Source organism: Microtus ochrogaster, chromosome 18 (assembly GCF_000317375.1).
Source record: "Microtus ochrogaster isolate Prairie Vole_2 chromosome 18, MicOch1.0, whole genome shotgun sequence".
In the NCBI taxonomy this organism is placed as follows: Eukaryota; Metazoa; Chordata; class Mammalia; order Rodentia; family Cricetidae; genus Microtus; species Microtus ochrogaster.
In genome coordinates, this window is record NC_022020.1 from 27757438 (window position 1) to 27781653 (window position 24216).

The window sequence follows — 24216 nt, forward strand, 5'->3', positions numbered from 1 at the left end:
AAAAAAAAAAAAAAAAAGTGTCTGCAGAGCTGTGATGACCAGCCAGAATGAGCAGAGTTCTCTTTGACTTTGCCCAAGTCTGATTCTGGAATGTCTAGCTTCCCTGGCTACAGTCTTCTGGCCCTTGGTGCCTGCTCGACCCTTATTTCCTTTCCCAAAACATTTTGCTTTATGACTGTGGAGTCTTATTTTAATATAGTTTTTGAATATTGCCAGTTCAAAGAAACTTATGATAGTACATAAGAAGCTCAGAGATGCTATAATAATGACGATACGAGACAGAGTCAACCCCTGGGGGAAATACAGTCTGCAAGGCTTAAGAGGAGAAAGACTCAAGTCCTTGGCTCCTTGTGATACCGAAGAAGCCTTAGGAAGAAAGTGGTGTGTGAGGCACACTTTGCATAACTGGATGGCAGCGACCAGCACAAGGGCAGGAACATTAGAGGCAGAAGTGCCTGCACCAGCAGGAACAAGGAGAACGCCCAAGGGGCACGTCAACTACCACTGATGTAACAACAGGGATGGCAATCTGAGGTTCCTGGACCGGACCCAAACAGGGTAGGACTACAGTTTCTGCCTGTTTGGTTTCTTTGTGGCTTGTGAGATTAGGGAAAAAAAATTAGTGGTGTACAGTTAACATTTTAAATGGTGGTACAGGATGTCTACATAATATCCTCAAATTTGCTTATTGGTCTGCCATCTAAACTATTTACTTCCTGGGTCTTCCATGAAAGGTTTGAGGGAGGCTCTCATGGTGGCTCATGCCTGGTAGTCTCAGGGCTTGCGAGGTGCAGTCAAGAGAATCAAGAATTCATGCACATTCTCAGTTCCATCACAAGTTCTAGGCCCACCCCTGCTGCACAAGATAGGTCTCAAAAAAGGGGAGATAGAAGGTAAGAGGAGAGGGAGGTAGAATGGGGGTGGCTGTCATCCTGGAATTTAGAAGGGCAAGGGGATCTCAAGTTTAAAGTCACAAAGTCAACTTGGACTGTATACAGCAAGACTCTATAACACACAGACACACACACACACAGAGAGGGGGGGGAGGGAAGGAGGCCCAGAAAAAAGGGTTGGGGTGCTAGCTCAGAAGTGTGCTTACCTAGTACACATGAAGCTCTGAATTCAGTCCCCAGTGGTATGGGAGCAGAGTGGAAGCACACAAGAGAGATGAGTAGTGGGAAGAATTTGGGGTCCTTGTTGTTAAGAAGTCTCAGGTCATAACTAACCTGGAAACTGGATGCAGTGATCCAAGTTACTATTATTATTATTATTATTATTATTATTATTATTATTATTATTATGCTTGATTCTCATCCCTCTCTCTTTCAAACTTTATTTGCTGGTAAATACTTGTCATATGATTAGGGGAAAAAACTCTGTTCAGCCTATTCCATGGCATTTGAGGCATCAGATCCAGGAAGGGGGAGTGTGTAGACCTTTCCCCTCTAAGTAGCTGCTGATAGGATATAGTCTGTCTGTGGGAATTGTCCGACGTAGGTCCCATGCCTGCCTACAGTGATGTGAGTGAGACACTGAGGTGGGTAAGAGCTTCTCCAAGTGAACCCGAAGAACAGAGCTGGGGACACAGCTATGTAGCTATAAACTGAAGTTCCACATGCCAGTCTCCCAGGGGAAGGGATGTATGGTACACTTGTAACCAGTGGGGAGTTTCAGCATTTGCTATGCCATGTGTTTAGGAGGCCTGTGCACCTATAGTACACCGTTGGACAGGTCAGAAACAAGGTAGGCTTTTCCTCTGAGAACACCTTGGTCTTTATATTGTCAGTGAGCAGCGAGGAAGAGAAATTTCATGGTAAGATTTATATTTTGAAATTATCACCAGAATCGTTCTTCTAAGTTAAACATTTACACTTTACGGCAGGGGACACAAAGTTGGGGGGAGTAGGTCTGGGGATGGGGGTGAAAATTATCAAAACACACTGAACAAAATTCTTAAATAACCAACAAAAAAACAATAAAATAAAATTTTTGTTTTCTATGTTGGTTTTTGCATAGTAACACATATGTGGTTCAGAGTCAATTTGAGTCCACCTCAAGTTTAGCAGAAACCAAAAAAAGCTAGTTTTGTGAGATAATAATTAATACAGTCTCACTGTATTATTTATTGACTTTTATTGACTTCTCCATGTTCCAAGTATAAGAACTAGAAGAGAATATAAAGATCATAGTCCTTCCATTTTTTTATTCACAGATGTTGAAATGATCTTTTTTCTCCTAGCGGAGAGTTGACTTTGCTGGAAAAATCATTCAAAATTTTTTACCGTCAAGTCAATACATTCTTCAGAATTAAAGGAACAAGGGCGCAAAGATGACATAAAGGCCAGTGCACCCCAGATGTCAGCGCCTGTGTATGCACCAGCACCCACAGAATTTGAGGGAGTGCACTGCTGTGGCTACCCTGGAGGAGCAGGGCCAGGCACTGAGGATAGAAACAGAGGAGAGGAAAAGGTCTTTGAAATCAACAAAGCAATTTCCCACATTCAGAGTCCTGAATAAGCAGCAGAATTCAAGGGAAGGAAGGAGAGTTGGAGAGCGTTAGCCTTTTCCTCAGAGTTGGTCTCTCCTTATCTCTCTGCCTCCTAAGCCTTTTGTGGTATCCAGACCACGGTATGGTTGTAAGTGTTTAACCAGCCTAGAATTGTCATTAGCAGAAATCCTTTTCCATTGCTGGAAGCTCTGATCCCAGAGAATAAATCTAGGCTTCTTATTTTATCTTCACAGGGTTACTATAAAGCTGAGAAAATCTGGGACCACCACTGCTAATTTTAGATAGTCTTTTGTTTTTGCTAGCTGACATTTAGACTCTTATTAAAAAATTTTCCTCTCCTCGTTTCTGAGTAGTCCAAACAGGAAATCTTCCCTGAGAGTAGACTGTATAGAAAAGTGTGCCAGATGGTCCGGCCTCTCCCTGTGTCCTTAACATATTGTCCAGCCTACTCAGAACATGACATCAGAGGCAGCCTCCCCGACTTCCCCGTGCGCCAGTAAAGAAAAGAAACTCTGAATCTGTTGTAATAACTCTGCTAAAGAAAGAAAGAAAAGTCTCTAGACTAGTCAGCATACATTCTCAGCGGTAGGCTGGATAGGAAGGTTAGTTCGTGGGCATAGAAGCTGCACAGGAACGTCTCTTAATTGCACTCTACAGAAAAGGTAGAGAACAGTATCCGCTGGGAGCTGCCAACTGGAAATGCAGTCCTTACCGCGGATTAGTGCCACATAGTCTAAATTATGTTTTGACCTTCCCGAACATCCTAAAGAGGACAATGAACAAGTTTAATGGAAGACAGTATAGAAAACGATTTATAAGTACAAAGACCATGCCTGTCTGTGGACAAGGGAACTTAGAACTTTCTGCTCAATTTTACTAGAAACCTAAAACTACTTAAAGCATAGAGCTTATGTTACAAACACACACACACACACACAGACACACACACACACACACACACATGTTGCCTTTAATTTCAGCAATGATGGAGGATAAATGTGACTAGCATGTCACACTGTGCTTTAAGCTAGCTTTAAAGCATATTTATAGTGAAGAATATGCATAAGATATGGGAATATGACTTACTAATTACTGTCTAGTGAATACCCACTTAATCAGCACCCAGGCTAGAAGTTCAGCATTGTCCTTATCTGTGCCTCTGGCCTTCTCTCTGTCACTGACCTCTCTCTCCACAACAGAGAGTGCAGATCTCATGTATGCAGCAAGCAGTTCCTTGTTTGACTGATGTTTTTACTTCCTAAATGCAGTTATCACACTTTGTAAAGTCACCAGACTGGTCAGTGCCCCAGTCTTCATTCCTCAAAAGAATACAAGTTAAGGTTCCTGTGAGAACTTCTTGTCATATTTTCATCAGTAAATTGATACAAACCATGTTTTACATGTATTTCTCTGTAAGACCCCTCCCTTAACACACTATTGATTAACATACTCAGTTAATGAAGCTACTCTGAACACATGTTCTTCTGTGAGGCCCATCAAGGCCGTCTTGTGCTTAGGAATACCAAAACACTTCAGTGGGGACATTTGAAAAAGTGATGTTTTCAATAAGGTGTGTATACTCACACACGCGCGCGCGCACACACACACACACACACACACACACACACACAATGGGGTGTGGTCTAGCAATAGCTCAGTGGTTGAGAGCACTTGTTTCTCTTGCAGAGGACCAGGTTCAGTTTCCAGCACCACACAGTGGTTTAGAACCATCCATAACTCCAGTTTCAGGGGATCTAACCCCTCTTGTCACTTCCCAGATACTAGGCATATGCAGGAAAAATACTCCTATGCCTAAAATAAAAATATTAAAAAAATTAAGAACTGTAAAGATGTGGCACGACACAGACCTTGAAAGTTGCAACAGGGAGGCTGAACCTTGCCTTGTCAGAGTATAGTCACAAGTAGTGACTCAGCTTTCACTTGTAGGCAGACACTTCACTGCCCCAAGAAGCATCCTAATTGTTTGTTTTGTTTTGTTTTTTTCAGGGTAGAGAGGTAATGGGGAATCTGGAAATGATGATAGCATGTTTCCATAAAAGCAGTATTTACTAAAATGTTTCATGCTTGAGTCCCCTTTGATGTACAGTTTTGAGGGCCATTCACGTACACATGACTTACTCATCCTGGTTGTATAAAATGAGCATTTGTATCAAGCCACTAAAAGCATTTTCCATCTTCTTTTCCTGAAGTGTGAGGGTCCTGCTCTTTACTCTTCCAAATTAATTGTGCTGCACATTCTGAGCAGGTGGTACACCGGGAAGCTTCGGCTGCGGCTCCTCGGGAGCCTTGTTTTGTAGTTTTAGACAGATGCTCAGTCCTCCTTGGCCTGGAACTCTCCAGATAGGTTAGGGTGGCTGGCACTGAGCCCCAGATACCCACCTTCCTCTGCCTGCCCGCGCTGTTACTTTCACGTGACAGCCCCATGCCCAGCGAGTTTTTGTGTGAGTTCTAGGAATGGAACTCAGGTCCTCATGCTTACAGAGCAAGCACATTACACCTGAGCCACTCTGTCCTGCTTGTCATAGTCTTGTATGAATGTGTGTCTTGGGACACATATGCATAGTCCTCCAGGGTACATCCTGGTACATAGCTGTTGGACCATAGATGGCATCCTCACCTTGATCAGAATGGGCATAGCAATCGTTTCTAGCTCTCCTTCAGTAGAACACAACGGGTTTGGGTGTTCTTCTCGCAAGCACCAGCATTCTCTATTCGATTCCTACCTTCTAGTCATTGTATGGGTGTGTAGGATTGATGCGGCTCTCGTGTACGTTTCTGGCTTACAGAAAAGCACACTTCTTTAGTTTTCCCTTTTCAAGTCTCAGGTTGCTTGCCTATTTTCTGCCTCTTTTTGTTTTTAAGTAGTAGTTCTTCATGTAGCCTAACTATGGATTTCACATTTATTTATGGGCCCTAGATCTTTCTCCTCTCTTTTAATATTATCTTTTAATGAAAACACACTTGTTTGGGCTTTACTGGGGGGTAGGATTATGCGTATTTTTGTTCTTGTTTTGAAACAAGATCATATGGCCTTGAGCTCCTTATGTAGCCCAAGCTGGCCTCTATTCATAATCCCCCTGCCTCAGCCTGATGAGCAGAAAGAGATTGGGCAAGAGAGCCAGACTAGGAGGCTGCTAGGAATAAGAAGGGTCTCATGATATGTACGAAATGAGATAATAAACCATGAGCCATATGGTAAACTTAGATAAGAAATATGGATTAACTTAAGTTGCAAGAACTAATTAGTAATAAGCTTGAACTATCAGCTGAACATTTACAATTAATATTGAGTCTCCATATTGGTTATTTGAGAACTGGTGGATGGGAAAGAAAAGTCCACCTGTAGTACGCCATTGGATAAATCTAACCCTGATTATTTTCTATAGCTGCTTTGTTTGTTTTTGGTATTAGGATCTGTAATCTACCTGGATGGTGTGAGATAGGAGGTCCAATGTCATTTAGGTATCCAGTTATTCTAGTACTATTTGTGGAAGGATATTTTGCAATTATTTTATTTTAGGGAATTTAATGTGTGAGTCCTGTATTTGCATAGTTCTTTTCCGATGCTTGCAAATCTCATTTTAAGAGCCATGTTTATTCCTTCCTGACATCCTGACCATTGCTGTACCTTAGACTGTAGGACAGGAGATTGAAATAACCCATGTTAAACTCTCATAGTGCTTCCTCCAAAGATGGAGGTGTCCTTCAAGTAGCATTATAAATCATGAATTTTATTTGGTTGAAAACTAACAAATATTTAATTTTAGGAACTAATGTTGATATACCTGCAGCCGGGATGAACAAGCGGACCCTCCTACTACACCTGAGCGTGTGATTAAAAATAAGGAAAGGCTGAGCTCACCGTGTGTTGTGTACCATGTGCACAACTCAAGCGCTGGGCCCAGTGCTTCTTGGTCCTTCCATTGATGATTTTCCTTGCTGTGATCAATTGAACTAGGATTCTTGTCCAGGCATCCATTTAAAAATCAGAGTTCCTCTCTGTTTGGGTGGGAGCTTCACTCAGCCCCTGGCATCCATATATCCAAAGAGTCTGGAATGTTTGGGTGGAAGTTCCATTTCCAGGCCCCCCTCCCCTGGGAGTTGCCTCAGTCCAGACTCCACATCTGAGAAAGCCTGCCAAATGATGATCCCTCCCCAGAGATGCTCAAGATCACTCCCACAGGCTAATTAAACTGCCCCCCAGAGAACAAACACATGGTTTTCCGGTCGTCCTTCCCGTCTCCTCTCCCACCTGGGAGTGCTGTTATTCATTAAATCTGGGCTTTTTCTAATTTGGTTTGATTTGGTCTGTTTTGGATTATTGAGTCAGTGGAGAAATTTATCAGGGTGCAAAAACTTTTCATCTGGAGGTCCCACTGAAACCAGGACTGAAGCAACTCCCAGGGGAGGGGGCTTGGGATGGAACTTCCACCCAAACACTCTGTGACTCATTTCTGTACTATTCACCTGAGAAGATTCACACTGTCCACTATGAGAACCTTACGGACAATAGACAGCCTCTGCTAAGATTGTCAATTTTCTTTAAACCCTGGAATTACTCACCATCTTCACCTACACCATCAGAGTTTACAGTTGACTTGAAACTTATCTGTCAGAATTGTTTTGAGCTGGAAAACAGAATATCTATATTGTGGATTCGTCAAATATCTTAATGCAAATTATTAGAAATGTATTTTTTAAAGCAACTGCCCATAACTGTTAAGACCCTGAGGGAATTTTGTCAGCTAGCAATTAAAACAAGGAACAGCTCTGTAATTATCAGAATTAAAATGTATACATGGTATAATGGATGAGGTATAATGTCTATAAATACATAGACAAACATCAGTTAGGAAAGAACACAGAATGGAGGTCAGGAGCACATGAGCCCCCCCCCCCTTTCCTGCTTATAAAGTTGAAAACACGTATTGCAAGATCCCAAAGGCTGGCTGAAGGCAGACTTTTCTGGCCTACCTGCCAATTCCCAAATAACTACACAAAGACTTATTATCAATTATGGATGTTTGTCCAATAGCGTAGGCTTATTACTAACTAGCTCTTACAGCCTAAATTAACCCATTTTTATCAATCTGTATATGTTGCCACATGAGTTGTGACATTTACCTGTCCTCTTGAATGTTTGTTTATTGCCCCTTCTTCTTTTCAGCATCCTCTCATTCTGGCTCTACCACCTAACCTCTTCCTGCCTAGCTACTGGCCAGCTGACTCTTTATTAAGCCAATGAGAGCAACACATCTTCACAGTGTACAAAGGGTTATTCCATAGCAGTTGGCATGTTTGTAGTTTCTGTTACAAAAGGTTGAGTAGACACACATATGAAAGAACTTATGCTCTTCAATTTTCATCAAGAGTTTACAATTTTATTTGTTATCATTTTCTCTGATCCACTATTGTCATCGTACTGACCAGTGCTCCTCTCAACTCTGTTTGCCCAGATGGCTTTATTTCCTTTCTCTCTTTATGATATTCTACTTCAAGTTATAAAGGGATGTTTTCCAGGGAAGAGGCACTCACTAATCTGGAATTGCACTATCTAGATGCTATTGGTTTTTCTGTCTCCTTTTGGGGAGAGAGAATAAAGACATCCCCACTTTGACCTTAATGACTTCAGTCCCAATTCTAGGTCTGAAGGAGAGAGAAACTGTTAAGGTCATCCCACGCCCAGGCCTGAACTACACACATGTGGGCTACAGATTATGGGTCCTTTCTGGCAGAGCCATAAATGCAAGTTTTATGTCTTCTCCACAGTGTGATGCTGGCTTAGCAACCTTTGGCCCCTCTTCAGAACTTCTGTTTAGTCTTTAAGAATTCTGAGCTAGCTGAATACTTGCTATTCCCATTCCTCTTGGTGCAGCTCCACAGTCAGACTAGATGCTCAGTGTCCCTGCTCGTTCGTCTGTCTGGGTGTTGGTGTCCCTTCTTCAGTTCTTTGCAGAATGCCCTTTGGAAAATTAAACAGTGCTCCCATGTAAAAACAGAACACTGGGAGAAAATCACGCTTGTTTGTACGTTATTGGAAACATTGGGAAAGAGGAGGTGTCTAAGCTAATCTTAAACGACAGCAACATACCGAGTCTTTGGACATAGTGCTCAGTTTGGTGGGGTGCATTTCCTAGAGTGTTTTGAAAAAGAACTATTTGGCAGGATATAGCATGACCCTTAAAAGAAGATTCTAACCTTTTACCCACTAACTTTACTTCCAGGAATTTATGCTAAGGAAACAATTGGTGACACAGGCAGTGATCCTCTACAAGGATATGATGGCAGCACTATTTATATTAGCTAAAGGGGATAGCAATCTGGATGTGCACACAGAGAGAATGACTACATAAACCAGGTATACCGTACAATAACATGCCCACTAGCCAATGGAAAATGTACCAAAGTCTGTTAAATGACGTTGGAAATCCTTATATTGGGTAACTTAAAAAATAGCCTGTTAACCATGCATATAATATGCCAAGATGTTAACAGTGCTTATCAGTCATACAAATTATTACATAACTTCATTGCTTTTTTTGTTTTGAGTATTTTTAATTTTTTCTGCAAAGTCATAAATTAATTATAAGAATTTAGAAAGATTAACTTTCTTTTGTCTTTTGTATTGTGGATTGAACCCAGAGCCTTGCACATCCTAGATAAATATGCTATGGCATACATCCCTAGATGAAGACAAACTTTCTGTGTATTGGTGAGCTTATGTCTCTAGTAAGAGCTTCCTTCATCTCACACAAATTCTATAACTGTGGTGTGAAGACCTAAAGAATCTGCTACATATCTGTTGGGATTGGGTATAGCACTGTTCACAACATGGCCAACGTGCCCTGGCCAGTGCATCACACACTCCGTCATTCAAGTGAGTCACCCCAGAAGGGTGTCAAGCTGATGACATTACAACACACTGTACTTGAACTGTCAGCCACAACCTCACACGCTGCCAAGGCCTCGGCTTATCTCCCTGAGCTGTTACTCTCTCACTGTGCTGAATGTCAAAGACTCTGCCGAGGCTGCTGAGTCCTTTTGAGGACACCGTGGGCTAGCACACTACAGCTGATGTGAGCCTCCCAACTGGAGACAAACCAGCCGAGCAGACTTCCTTTGTGCTAAAGTTGAAGCTGTTATTGCTGTAGTTGGGCCCTGATGAAGGCTTTGGCAGGACTCCAGGAATATTTAGGGTGAAAAATATGCTGGGGTGTTCCGCTGGGAAATACCCAGCTGGGCTGAGGGTTGTAAGAGATCTTTAAGAGTCATCTGCTAAAATTGGAGTTAGAAAGTTATTTCCTCCTGTTTTTAACCTTGATTGTTTGTTATGTTTGGCTCTGGCAGTGGGAAAAGAATTGAGAATTTCTTAATGGAGGTTTTAGGGCCAAAGGTAAAAGCGACTGATTTTTGTTGGTCTGTTTTGTTTGGGATTATTGTGGTCTGAGAGTTTTTGTTTGTTTGTTGTCGGTTCTTGTCATTTTGATAAGTCACTGGTAGCCAGTCACTGCTGTAGTGAAGAGGAAATTGATGTGTATGCACATGTGAGTATCATCATCCCTGTACATTTTAAGTCCCTCTTGTAGGTTGTATGAGTTCCATCAAAACTAAAAGAGTGTCTCATTGTCTCTTAGATGAGTGTCTGTGTATTCAACCCTTCTTTTGCCATCAGCATTCTTCAGTGTATAAAACAATGTGCACTGGTATTGTTGAAAACACCATAAAAAGTACTGTGGAGTATTCAATTTATTATTTCATCAACATTGACACAGTGGTAATAGATTTTAAATTGTGGTCATTTCATAGCAAATAAATGCTTATTGCTATGACCAAATCAAACAGATAAAATGCTGCTAGACATTAAAATGTGCAGTTAATATTTATGGCAGCTGACATGGGACATGAAGAGTCACTTCTTACAAGAGTTATGAGTGCCCTGCATTCCAGCCTCACCCCCAGATAATTTCTGCCCTTTTTTCCTGCCCAGGAACTGCTGGGATGTCTGAGGATGTAAAACGACATTCAGAACCCCATATTATGTTCTCAGACTATGCTTCCTGTGCATAAGACATAGGAAGCTAGAGGCGTTTCCTCAATAGACAACTACTTTGTAGATCCTTTGGGATTATCCTGTAGTATTCCCACAGGAGCCCAAGTTGTTCTCTTGACCCTCCCCTTTTCTCACGTAGCTTTCTGGTTCGGGCCATGATTTAGGACTCCTTTCCAGGCCTTACTGACTGGCACATTATGTGGTGGGACAGAGAGAGGCCAAGGAAAGCAGTGGCTGGCCCAAGTACGCGGGAAGACTGCTTAGGTGATGGACAGCTGTTTCTGGATCAGCAGGCACAGTCGCTGACCTCCCACTAACGATTCCTGCTCTCTCTAGTGCTAGTTTTCTTCTTAACCTCTTACATCTTGTCAAATATACTTTAAGCTCTTTAAAGCCAAAAACTTTGGCAAATTGTTTTTATCATCTTTCTCATTCTGGGTGCTTACCAATGAGTCTTTGATGGATTGAAATCTTCTCTTTGAGTTTCATTTCTTTTCTTTGTATGAATGCCATCTGCTCTGTGAGTCTACCCGACAGGACAATGGAGGCAGGACTATGGAGTCTATTGGAATTCCCTGTGTGCTGAGCCTTTCTGAGTCTGCTGCTGTATTTCCCTTCTCCCTTGCAAATGTTAGGCATCTGAAGGAAACTCATAAATCAGTGAGTAAGAGAATCACTAATGCTGTGCCTGGGTCTGTTAAGCTTTTCAGGGCCTAGAGGAGCAGAAGAGGGCCTGCTTTCTCAGAGACAGAACACTGGCAGTAAGAGCCAGGCTTTGGGTCAGGGCATTGAGTGAATGTTGGCCCTGTCACTTAAAGACTGACAAGCCTTTCCATAGCCCAGGGTTTCACATCTGTGAAGTGGAAATTCCAGCAGTGCCTGTCTGTGGGCTTCTTGGACAGCTTAATGAGAGCCACTAATTTACTCCCTAGTTAGCTCTTTAATACCTACAGGAATTACATAGATAATCTAGCTATGGCAAGAGGAACTAGACTTCCTCCCTCACGGGATACATATGCTAGAAATTTAATACACATGATGACATTTAATAACTGTTTAATCAGATTCGTTGGAGGATATGAACTTTGCACAGGGTGTTCTCTGAATGCTGCCACAGGTCTTCGTGTATATATTTTGTATATATTTCCATACACATGTACTCACACACTTACGCTCATACACACACTCAATACCAGTGTCATGTCTGAATTGGTGTAGCCCTAGTGCAGTTCCTTTATGTCCTCACATAGGACATGCCTGTATCCTTGCCGACTTCCCGCCTGCAGCTGCTCTCCCCCATAAAGAACTCTGTTTGTACAGTCCAGCAGCCAGCTAAGATTCAGGAACTGAGGTGGTTGTACGGCTAGCTTGCCTCCACATCTTCTCAGCCATCTGTGTTTGCACTTTCTGTGACATAATGTCATTTCACCTAGGTGCTAAGGTGTTTGCATAATCTGCGGAAACAAGTCAGATGGCCAACATGGCCAGTTAAAATCTACCAGCCAGATTGTGGTAATTTCAACCTTTCCTCTCCAACCCTTTGGTCAGCTGCCCATCAAAGAATAAAATAGACAAATGTGAGGTTTTGGCTCCTTTTTAAAAACTGTGTTTTCACTGAGACTGTTCTTTGAGCACCAGAATCCACAGCAAGAGAAAGCCCAGGCCTGACAGCGCACCCCCAGGGAGCTACACACAACCATAAGTGCTGTCTCTGAAAGGTGTGTGTCCATCCTGCCCCTGTCCCCTAGCGTGTTCCTAATGCACACTTGGATCTCCAATGGCACACAGCCCGTGTAGTTAAAAATGTAAACAGGAAATTGTTTTCTGGCTGAATGGCCTTTGTGGCCCAGAAAAATATTCATTTCTGCTGAGACGTAAGTTTTAAAGCACGCAGCAGTGAAGGCTAAAGGCTGGTGAGAGCACGGTCAGTGTGTAACAAAGCAGGCAGCAAAACACAGAGCTGCGGATTCGCGTATGTGGGTCCAGCGCATGTTCCCCAGGGCCAGTGGTACAATAGATAATGGAGAAGCTCGGGTCACCCAGAAAGCAGTTGTGAGATGGGGCAAAGGACATGCTTGTGCATCAAGACATCAGGGCAAAGGCTTTCCTTGGAAGACGCAAACGACCAACCTGGAGCACGGAGACTGGGCAGCATGCCTCTGGACTTTGGTGCTCTCGTGTTCTGCTGCAGCACCCTGTCATTTGGCCTCTCCATGAACCTCCTGTGCTCCCACTGTGGTTTCCCTGTGTGCTGATGAGTTTTCTGGTTGTTATGTCTTGCAGCCCCCCGAATCCAAGCCCAACTTCACCCCTCTCGCCATCATGGCCCATGTTCTCGGCGCCATCCAGCCCTATGCCCACCTCATCCACGTCCAGCGACTCATCCCCCGCCAGGTCTGTTGCAGGGTTGGTTTGATTTTCTGTTGCTGCTGTTGTTCTCTCATTGGCTTGGTCCTCTCTTCACGCAGTGTTCAGCCTCCTCGTCAACTCTGTTCCCTGCCATCCAAACCTGCACTTGCTTTTTGACAGGCCAGAAGAAGCTGTTCGTGAAGACTCCAGGTAAAACCACGGATGGTGACTGACCTGTTCCCGTATGCAGAGCTGCAGGGACCCTGGGGGCCTCCTCTGCTCTCGTGTGATTTCCTCCTAAGAAGCCAAGCCAAGAGGCACAATACGCATGGCCCTGCATGGCATCTTTAATACCCTTTCTAACCATACCCACATTTCTGAATTAATCTCTGGTGCTTGGATTTGAGGAATGGGGATCTCCAAAAATAGCACTCGTGTGTTGAATATTTTCTGAGTCACTGGGCCCTCCATATTTTGGTTGAAGATAATATCCTAAGGAGCAGTGTTGACACACATACACACTTTCCTCGCCACTTGGTTATCAGGTAATATTTGGCAGCATGTGCTTGTGGGTCGGGCCCATATTCCCGACATCAAGTCACAGGCCAGATCCACGGAGTGAGAGAGGAATATAGCACAGAGGGAAAGACATGACACACTTGCTCTTTAGACTGCTCAGGGCTTCTGCCTCCCCACCCCACGTACTCCAGGAATCTTCTGTCTCTGAAGGTCATGAACTCAAAGTGCTCATGGGAACAGGCACCACCTCTTTTCTGAGGGTAAGCGGCTTGACCTCGCTCTTCTCCCAGAGGGCCATGTTTCAGGCCTGTCTTGGAGAGCTCAGCAGCTAAGTGCCACGGGGTTGCTCCTGAGCTTCTTTGTAGAAAAGAAGCTTTCATCTCCAGGAAAGGGTGGAATAAAGATCCTGCAGGTGCCTTCTGCTGCTAGGGGCCCTCGCGGCCAGCTCTCAGACTTGGCCTGTGCGTCCAACAAGCCATAGTACAGGACATTCTTGATTTTGGTGGGAATTTTGCATACCGCCTTTTCTGGCTCCACCAGGGAGGACTCTCGCCATTTAGAAAGCTATGCTCTCTGTATACGCAGGCGCATGACTTTCTTCCCTTTGGGCATTTTCCTATCTGTTGTGTCATTCTAGACTCATATAAGGGCAGGAAGAGAAATGGCCCAAACAACATTGTGGAAAAAGAAAATGGTCACTTCATTAAATGAAAGCCATTGCAGAGTTAGGAATTCTTGCCATCTTCCCAGCATTTTTATTCTAAAGACCGGGACAACCCCAGTACATTTCTGTGCCATCCCAGCCCTCAGCTCTGCGAGATCAGACACGGCTTTCCATCTACCTTGGTTCTGGATGATGGGAAATATGGCTGTGCAGTGTATTTTTTTTTGTCTTCACTTCATAAATGAAGTAAAAATTAGATCCTGTTTTCCTAACACTTTAAGCTCTTTGTGAATGATTTCTTAGGCAACTGCTAGACACTTTAGGAGACATTTACTTTCTAGCACACCAGAAACCATATGGATTATTCCAGGTAGGCCCCTCATTGACCCATGAGGCCCTGGAACGGACCATCCACAGTGACTCATTTACTTCCTAAATAGCCTTGGGCATGAGCGGAGGAAGAGACCTGGTCAGTCGTCCTCATCACCTTAGACCATGGACAAGTTCAACAGAACCGCCATATACAGGCTGCCCATGCATGCCTCAGCATTTCCAGGGCATAAATTTTATTTTTCATTAGGGGAATGGGGCTAGCCTACACACAAGTAGTTACTCAATACTGCCCCCTCTGGTGTCCTTTAAAAGGGCACCATTATGAAGATGTCCCACAATCCTTTAGGAATCTGTCATTTTTAAATAGGCAAGTCACAGTAGGGCTTAATTAAATTCACTGAGTTACATGCTTATGTTAAGGTAAGCACAGATGGAACCCTGCTGGAAAAGTAGCCCACTAGGAGGCCAGAGGTGGGTTCTAGTCCCTAATTGCTGTTATGGTGTATAGCCAAGAGTTGGGGGAGTGCACCCATTGTTCAGGTCAAGTGTCACCTTTCCCCAAATTGACTAACAGAACAAAAAACTTCAATTTTTCTTTCCTTTGGCAAATCTTTTAACAACAAGATCCTGAATGAGGCCTAATTGGGGTCCTGGGAACCCAGAGCAATGGCTTCCACTCTCCATTCAGTCTGTTGTCTGAACTCCTTGTTTCAAGCTCAGAAGTAGAGGTACCTTTAACTGCACAAAAGAGATGGGTACCGGAGAAAGCCCCTTTAACCTTTGCCCTTGTTTTGTTTTTTCCCATTTGCCCATCTACTTCCCAGGAAGCCTCCTCATTAGACCCTAATTTGTATTTGCACTTGAGCCCTGGGGAACTGTCTTAATGATCAGATCACTGCAGGCTGGCCCCTCCTCCAGGAGCGCACACCATAGAGAGTGGGTTGTCATTCTGCAGAGCTTGCAAGGGCATTTGAGGGAAATTCCTCTGAGTGTTTTCCTGGCCTCGTTCCACTCTCAAAGGCAAACACCGAAAGTGAACCAGCCGAAGGTTCCAGAGTTGCTCATGCCCTTGAAGGCCCATCCCAGAGCTAAAGAATGCTGTGATGGGGCCTGCTAGCACCTCCCCAGCCTGTGTCCAGTTGCAGAGTAGGGAGCCAAGCGACCAACAGTGCCGGCTTCAACCAGAGCCAGCGCTTCCCAACCCCAGACTTTAGCCAACAGGATCTGTTTGGTGAGACCCTTCACCTAAAGCAAACGCCTTAGGAACTTTCAGAGCGAGCTATGGGGTACGAGGCTTATAGCAATGGCAGACTTTAATAAGACATGACTTCCCCAGTTAGGGTTGCCGAACCAAATAAAAACACAGCCTACTCAGTTAAATTTGAATTTAAGATAAATAAGAAATATATTTCTTAGTAGACATATACGCAAAAAAGTCTGCATTATTTATATGAAATCCAGATTTGACTAGGTGTTCATTACTTCCTATGGTGACAATACTTCTTGGGAATGGGAACAACCCCCTTCAAAAGCATGCCCTCTGGGACTAGAGACATGATTGGTGCTTGCTTACGCTATCCTTGGCACCCTACGTTTGATCCCAGCCCTATAGGGATGTGTGTGTGTTTGTGTGTGTGTGTGTGTGTGTGTGTGTGTGTGTGTGTGTGTGCGTGTGTGTGCACCCCTTCTGCATCCCTCTGTTTTCTGAACACCATTAGGCAGTTGTGGGAGGATCTTCCCATCAGTTGTCAATTACCTGTTAGAGAAAAACAGAGTCTCTCATGACCTTCATTTTACTTTTAGTACAATGTTTTCTCAACATTTCATTACTAAATTGCAAATTTTTAATATTGTTGGAAAGTTAATCCCTTCTAATAGTAGTTGTGGGTACTAGAGACCATGGTCTCTGCTGTACGCTTGCCAGACAGTCTTACTGGTTTCCTGGGCTGCCCCTATTCTGTCCCTTGACCTTTATTTATTGAGGTTAGTAAGTAACCTCTAGGGAAACCCCATCCAGAGAAACCTTGCCTTCCCTGGTTTCCTCACACTGCCCACCTGTGCTGCTTTGTCCTCAGAGGCAGCCCTGGTCTCAACCTTGGCTCCTATGGCCTGGATTCTCCTTATAACCTGCATATCAGTCAAGACACCACAGGCTTGACAGTATAATGCTGGGCTGTTTTAACCCCTTTCACAGCCTCCTGGCTGTTCTCCACCCATGATCAGGGCAGGAGGTGGGGAAAGGAGGCTGCATTTTGTTCACCGTGAAGAGATACACGTTGACTGCTGGGCCCTGGCTAACCCACATGCAGGGTTATTATTTAATGTGATTAGATCAGAAGAGCTGGGACTGATGGGAACTGAGGCCTTTCTCCTTCATCCCCAGTGCCCCTGTATCATTTCCTTCTGCTTTCCCAGTTCTCCCCTTCCCAGCATCACCCACTGACTATAAGAAAACCAGGGAGAGCTACCATCAACTGTTGTTTCCCTGGCAACTCCACTCACCCTGCTGTACAACAGACCCTGTCAGTTGTCCGTCTTTCCATTTTCACGGACCCAAGACTAGAAGGAATACCCGCATCATCCGCGGCTCATCCTTCCCAAAGAGAACCTGCACTTGGTACCCTAAGCAATAGCAGTTTCAGCAGACCCAGACCCCCTGTCAGCCGGGGCATTTCCAGTTCTAGGAGGCTCTCAGATTGTCAAGTGAAGACAAATTCAATGACATACATCTCCTGACTGGCTTCTTATGCCAGAGGCCCTCTGGCTTTTTAAAACTTGTACTTCTGGATTCCAGAGTGTACTCCCTCAGATGACTTGAAGAAAGAGAGTCACTTGTGGCAAATAAAGAGCAGCCTCTTGACAGTCAGATGTCACTGTGACCTGTGAACAGTCTACAAGACTGCTAAGAATAGTCGGGTACCAAAGTCAAGCTTGACGGTGGAAGAAAGTACAATTACCCTGTTCCTGCAAATGACCCTGAAGACACACCGGCTTACCCGGCATGTGATGGTCAAACCCTACCCCCGTTCTTTGGTAGATGACTTTTTACTGGAATGTGGCCTTGCTGGTTTGTTTCCATGGTGTCCCTGGCTGCTGTGTGCGGCAGGGCAGCGTGAAGCAGTTACAACAGAGACCACATGCCTTCAAGAACTCAAAGATTGGCCCCGTTACCACAAAAATGTGCCAGCCCCGACTCTGGCCGCGTGTAATGATGCCTTGGAAAGTGACATGTGAACATTTTGGTTTCAGTTCTATTGCTTATAGTTTTATATGCAAGCCAATAGAGCGTGTAAATGCTCTCAAGGGCATGCTGATAGCATGGGGAGAGCTTTGTCCACATTCATTGAACAGGAGGACCCGAAACAAAACACAGACTCAACCTCTGCCCCTCCCGACTCCCTGCAAACTCCCACCCTGGTGCATCCATGTGCTCACGCACTGCTTCCCATGCCTCCTCCAGCCTTGCCTGCCCTGGGGGCTGGAGAGTTCCATCTCTGGAAGGCTGCCCCACCAGCGATGGAGAACATCTGGGGGGAGGGCTGCAAGCTGGCTCTGCTGGACTCTGGGTTCACTGGGCTTTGCCAACTTCCCAGAGCAACTGTTGGGAAGATTCTGCAGAGCCCTGAGGTCCCTTCCTACCCCAAACACTCCCTCCCTGGAAGCTCTCCCCCCACTCCCAGGCCCAGCTCTTGTAACTCCCAGGTAAAGTTTCTCTGGGGCACAAGGTGACTTTGGAGAATTGTGGCTTCTTAGAGCATGGCCTTTTCCTGACTCTTCCTCAGCTCTCTCCTGTGGCCTTTAAGGCTTTCCCACCTCCTGTTTTGCCATCTGTCTACCCTGTGCAGGCTCTTCCCAGGAGAGAGGGCTAGGTGGCTTGCAAGGAAAGGGAAGAAGAACGATGAACTATCTGCGGCTTTCGTGGTTGCAAACAATGTTAAATAAACTCCCCTCTCCACACAGCACGCCGTTCCGGAAGGCAAAGGCCTTGTATGCCTGCAAAGCTGAACACGACTCTGAGCTCTCGTTCACAGCAGGCACCATCTTCGATAACGGTGAGTTTCCCATCATCTCACAAGAATGGAGGGTGAATGAAATTCCTACGTGGGCCAAAGGGATCTTTCCCCCAAATCAGACTTCTGGAGGCCTTACCTTGGGTAGCCCACATTGACATCTAGTCACTGAGTTGTTTGGAGCGATCTCTGAGTGAGACTGTACCTGGCCATGGTGTTTCACATTTGTGAGCTAGACAATCAGTGACAAGGGAGTGGATACAGGATCGTGGCAATTGGTCACAGGTATCGAACGAGCTTAAGGTCACCTGTTATGTCATGCTTTCTCCTTGGGATGTCCACCTGCATTGTACAGGCAAGGCCCACTCACCAGACAGCCAGGCAGGCAGTGAACCTCTCTTCCCGTTCCTCCTCCCTTGAACTTTGGAGCACAGAACAGATTCTCTCATGTGACATCACACCCCAGCAACGGCCTGCCATGGCATCCTGGTGCAAACACGTATTATGGTGCTCCATGAAATCGGGGACCTGCTTGGTGTACTATTATCCCATTTCTTTTCTGTCTTCCAGCCTAGAAACGTATTTCATAGTGAAAAATGAAGCTTGGTTTGGCATAATTCTTTGCCTGAGAGGAAAATCTGGCCCCCTGTGCAAATACCAAGTTTCTGCGATGGCAGCTTTCCATGGTGAAGTTCTCCTTCAGGGTTAAAGGCAGTTAGTTCTGTTTGCTTCAGAGGAAGCCAGAGAGGCAGCAGCCTTTTTCCACAACCCAGGCGTTTGTTCTGGTAAGCACTAGCCTCAGATACAGTGAGGGCAAAGGTCACACCAGTCTGGCCGGGCACCCCTGCCTGGCCCTTAACCACTTCTCTCCCCATGTGACCGAGAAGCAGCAGAAGCAGCTGCCCTCAGAGCATAGGAGAGCCTGAACCCTAGAGCCAGGCCACAGTACGTGTCCCAGTCTGACTACTTGCTCTGATGTGACCTCAAGTGGTGACATCACTTCTCTGTGCCCTGCTTCTCTTCTCTGTCCCAGCAGAATGCACACCTACCTTGCATGGTATGGTAAAAAGGACGTCAAGCTGATATATAGTGTAGGCATAAAGTAGTACTGAAGGAATGGAATAGGAAATATGCAGTGTGCTGTCCTTATTGTCACGACTCTGTGTCCATCTTAGAAAAAGACCGTGGTGCTGCGATCTGGTAACAAGAATGGCTTTTCTTTTTGGGCTAGCATGGCCCAGCCCGACTGACTGTCAGCCAGCTGTAGGCACTGTAGTCCCATCCAGAGAGCCTGGCACCAGGTGTACCCTGCATACTGCCCACCTATTCAGTCAGGCATGAGTAGACCCGGTGGGAAACACAGCAGCCAATGCAGGGAGAGTCCCAGCCTGGTTCTCCTGGGCCAGCAACAACTGGGGCAAGTTCAAAACTACAGGTGTCCCGATGAGCCTGTGGTCCCTCCCCCTGCTTCCCTGAGTCCAGAGCACCATGCTGACTCTTTGAGCACATGAAACAGCTAGTGCAGCCACATCTCCTGTCATCAGCCAGTGCTTGCGAGCCTAGCAGACCAGCAGGCACAGTGGGGCTGCGGAAGACTGTCCCAAACCCTGCCATGGTGAGTGTGCCCGCACAGAACAGCTGTACTAACATGGCACAGTTTCCCCTGACGGACAAATCAGAATGGGTGTCACCACTGGGGCGGTTCTGCTCCTGCCATGGGTCAGTGATACATACAGTTACGCAATTCTCCCCACTGTCTGATTCCAGGATATCACCCCCCCCACACACACACACACATACGATGAACCCATGCCCTTTAGCAATCGTGATGCTTTATGCCTGAACTTTGGATATTTCATGCAAATAGAAATTACATAATATGTGGTCTCTGTATTTTCTTTTATTTTTAAATGATGTTTTTCGAAGTTAACCCATGCTGTACCACATATCTACAATTTATTCCCTTTTATGGCCAAGTAGTATTTCATCGTGTGGCTGTACCAAAATTTACTTCAACATCTACCAGTTAATTGACGGGATAGCTTATTGCCACTTTTCCCCTGTTAAGAATGGTATCCTGTTGACGTTCATGTTTGAGTGGTTTTTTTAAAAATAAGTTCTTTTGGGATTTCTGGGTCACATGGTGACTCTAGATTTGCTGTTTGAGGAAATGCCAGATTATTTTCACAAGGAGCTTGCCCCGCTCCGCATCCCCTCCTCGTTCATTTTGAGTCTCATTTCTGACATAGCCTAAGCAGTGAACAACAAGAAGTCAGGCAGACACAGCCCACGAGCCTGACCTGCCAGCGCCTCCCCTTCCCAGTGGGGTGCTCTGCCCAGCAGGTGCTGTGACTGCTCCCACCCACCACCAGGTAAACCTTCATAACTCCTTAAAGACAGACACATGTAGCAAGAAAGACGTTTGGTTCCCTTCCCACGCACCCCCGTGATCTCCAGGGTTCACCAGAGTTCTCCGGTGGTGACATCACGTGCTTGCATGTGACTGTGGGCACACTCGTGCTGTGACACACATGTGGAGTCAGAGAACATTTTTTTTCTTTTTTTCTAACTTTCCTCTTATTATTCTTTGTGTTTTTCACATCATGCATCTGGATCCCATTCATTTCCCTGTCCCTTCATATCTGACCTCTGCTCTTGCAACACCTCCCCATCAATCAGAATAAAATAAAATTTAAGAGAAATAAGGAAAATAGGGAAAAACATTCTCATCATGGAAGCTGTAGTGTTGCACAGTGAGTCACGCAGTAACCCCTTTGTCATCATCAGTCTCATCATGGAAGCTGTAGTGTGGCACAGTGAGTCACGCAGTAACCCCTTTGTCCGTACATCTTTACTTGCAGTGTCTGTCAAAGAGTCACTGGTCTGGTTCAAGGCCTCTGGCTTCTGCTACACTATCATATCAATACTAAAGCCTCACTAGGACTCCTCTTGGATATCCTGTTGTTGCCCTGTGTATAGAGATCCTGCAGCGTTGGGTTTGCAGGACTGGCCCCTTAACATGCTGCTGCAGATCACAGATGGGGTGGATGTTGGGGTGTGCCAACTCATAACCCTGGTTCTGGGCCTGGGTAGTTACAGGGTTGGCCAGCCGCCAGTTCTCCCTTGTCCTCATACCAGGGCGAGCTCTCCAGCACTGCCCTGGCAGGTTCACTCCTTTCAGCCATCAGCAAAGGGCTAGGCCAGTTCTTCTGCTTTCAGACCCTCAGGGTCGACTCTCCCACACCTCTACCTTTAGAGCCAGCTCCACTATGCTGCCCAGGTGAGGTGCAGAGCCTGCTCTCCCAGGCACTGCAGCTGGTGAGGGGCAGCGGCAGCTCTCCCACTCTTATGACCTCAGGACCAGCTCCCCCACCTACCTCAGGCATAGAGTGGGGAGGGCGTCTCTCCCCTGCCCATGCCATACGGCAGATAAGGGTTGGGGCCAGATCGCTCATGCTCATGTTCTTGGGCCAGTCCCCTCGCCCTCCCCCACCCCATCAACAGAGTCAGCTCTGCTGCACTTCCCAGAAGAGGTTGCAGGACTGCTTACCCAAGTGTTGCAACTGGTAAAGGGGAGGGCTGGATAACTGGAGGTGGTAGGGGAGAGGGGGAAGGCATCTTTCTCCTCAACTCCACTACTTCTCCACAGACAAGGGAGGTGGGACCAGCTCTGCGCCTCTCATGCCTTCAGGGTTGGCTCACCTGTGCCCTTGGAGAACGTTATTTCTGGAGGCAGTTCCTTCCACCGTCTAGTGAGGCAGGGTCTCTCTTGTTTCTCCTGTGTGCTGCAGACTCCAATCTAGCTTCCAGCTGATTCTCCTTCTGCCTGCCATCTTACCATAGGAATTCTGGGATTTCAGAAGCACACCACCACCCTGGCTTTTAGCTTAGTAGGTTCAGGAGTCATCAGCTTCCGCAGCAAGTGCTTTTATCCTTGGTGCTGGATTCCTGGCCCCCGACAGAAATGCTAACCTACTTTCTAGACTGTTTTGCCTGGTAATATTTCACCGGATCCTATTCTAGAGGAAAAATCTGCTTTTCCTCTGTCGGAGAAATAAAGCATTACCAAAGACGATAGTTAGGATGTTAGGTGGAGAAGTGGCCTTTTCCGACTGCTGCCTCCTGTGTTGACCCGGGAGAGGTAAGGTTAAGCCCGTGTAGCCTGGACACTGTCTGCGGCGGTCAGGTTGAAGCTTCCTGCGGACAGTTTTCGAACATGTAAGCTCTTGTTATAAGTGTGCTGTATTTTGTGTGCGGAATAAGGAAGAGAAGGGAAGGGTGTGTGGGGTGAAAGTCTGCTGTTCTATAACCCTTGATCTCTAAGCCTTGGGATTCCAGGGGCCCAAGCTAGGACTCTGGGGTAGCCGCTTAGTCAGCTCCTGGCCTCCATGTAGCAGAGGGTTGATGTGCAATACTGGGAAATATTTCCAGTGTCAGCTCTTGCCAATCTACCAGGAAACTGTCCACCCTGCTAGGAGCACCTCAGACAGTAACTGGAAAGAGAAGTAATTTGTGTTCTCAGGAACATTAGTCACCCGGAAGCAGTGTGATTTGTGATACCTAGAAAATCCGTATGGCAGTTGTAAAAATTGGGTTCTTGGGATACTCTTTTCATGTTTTGAGATAAGGGTCTGGGAGACAGGTTTGTAGGTGACATGCTTGCTATGTGGGCATGAGTACCTGAGTCCCATGCCTAGTACCCTTGTCAAAAGCCAGGCGTGGTAGTGTGCCTCTGATCGCAGTGCTGGGCAGATGAAGACAGGAGGGTTCCTAGAGACTCTGCCTCAAGAAGTGAGCTGGAGAACTGAGGAGGACACCAGTACTGGTCTCTGGCTTCTGCACACACAGATGCATACGTGTGCACATACATCCATGCACACGTGTGTCTGCGTGAGCGAGCACACACACATATCTGAGATGAGCTAGATCCTTCATTGTGGTGTACAACGAAGCACCATTGCCAAACCAAGCTGTCAACCACACACGCACATTTGAAATGAGCTAGATCCTTCATTGTGGTGTACAACAAAGCACCATTGCCAAACCAAGCTGTCCCAGGTCCCTTTCAGGTAGACAGCATCCTCACCAGAGAGACCACGAGCTGTCCAGGTGTGGGTGACCCGAGCGCTTAGCAGGCTGTCTCAGCCTCCTCTCTGCTTCTCTGCCACACCAGCATCCCGCTGATTTTACCATCTCACCTGCATGTTCCCACCAGCTGCCTAGCAAGCCCTGCCATTGCCACTCTTGCCTCTCAGCCTAGCTCTGCATACAAGCTAGAGTGAACTCCCAAATCCTATCATGTTGTTCCCCTGTTTGGAGCACTGCCGTGGTCTCCTGCTGCTCTGTGAGGCACCTCTGAGGCCCTCTGCAGCCCAGCCCTGCCTCCTGACCTTAGCACCACAGCTTAGGAGGGCATATCCATAAACTGCTGACTGTCCAACTTGCCTCTTTTTGTAATTAAAGTTTTATTGGAGCACAGTCACCATGGATTTTTGTTAGTATGTTTTCTATAACACTACAAGGAATTGCCATACTCTATGGCGTGTTATAGGGAGTTTACAGACCACTGTTCTGGGATCACATGTAACTTTTCCGTGTCTTAGGGCCTTGTGTCTGCCCTAAGCACTGCCGGCTGACACTGTGAGAGCCTTTAGCTTGTAACTTTCAGAGTGCCTCCCCTCCTCCAAATCCCCATCTCTTCTCCCCTTATTCTCTCTCTGATTCTCTCTCTGTCTCTCTCTCTGTCTCTCTCTCTGTCTCT

At 45.9% G+C, this 24216-nt stretch overlaps 1 protein-coding gene across 4 annotated transcripts in view; it reads left to right on the forward strand.

Annotated features, from left to right (window-relative positions):
- Arhgap26 (Rho GTPase activating protein 26) overlaps positions 1–24216 on the forward strand; it is a 397026-nt gene that overhangs the window by 364286 nt on the left and 8524 nt on the right. The window contains exons 21-23 of one of the 4 annotated variants that reach the window (XM_026783646.1): positions 12864–12974; positions 13110–13139; positions 18406–18497. In XM_026783646.1, coding sequence (XP_026639447.1) covers positions 12864–12974; positions 13110–13139; positions 18406–18497 — 233 coding nt within the window. The remainder of the gene's footprint in view (positions 1–12863; positions 12975–13109; positions 13140–18405; positions 18498–24216) is intronic. The other 3 variants (XM_005356026.3, XM_026783647.1, XM_005356027.3) reach the window with 3 other exon arrangements.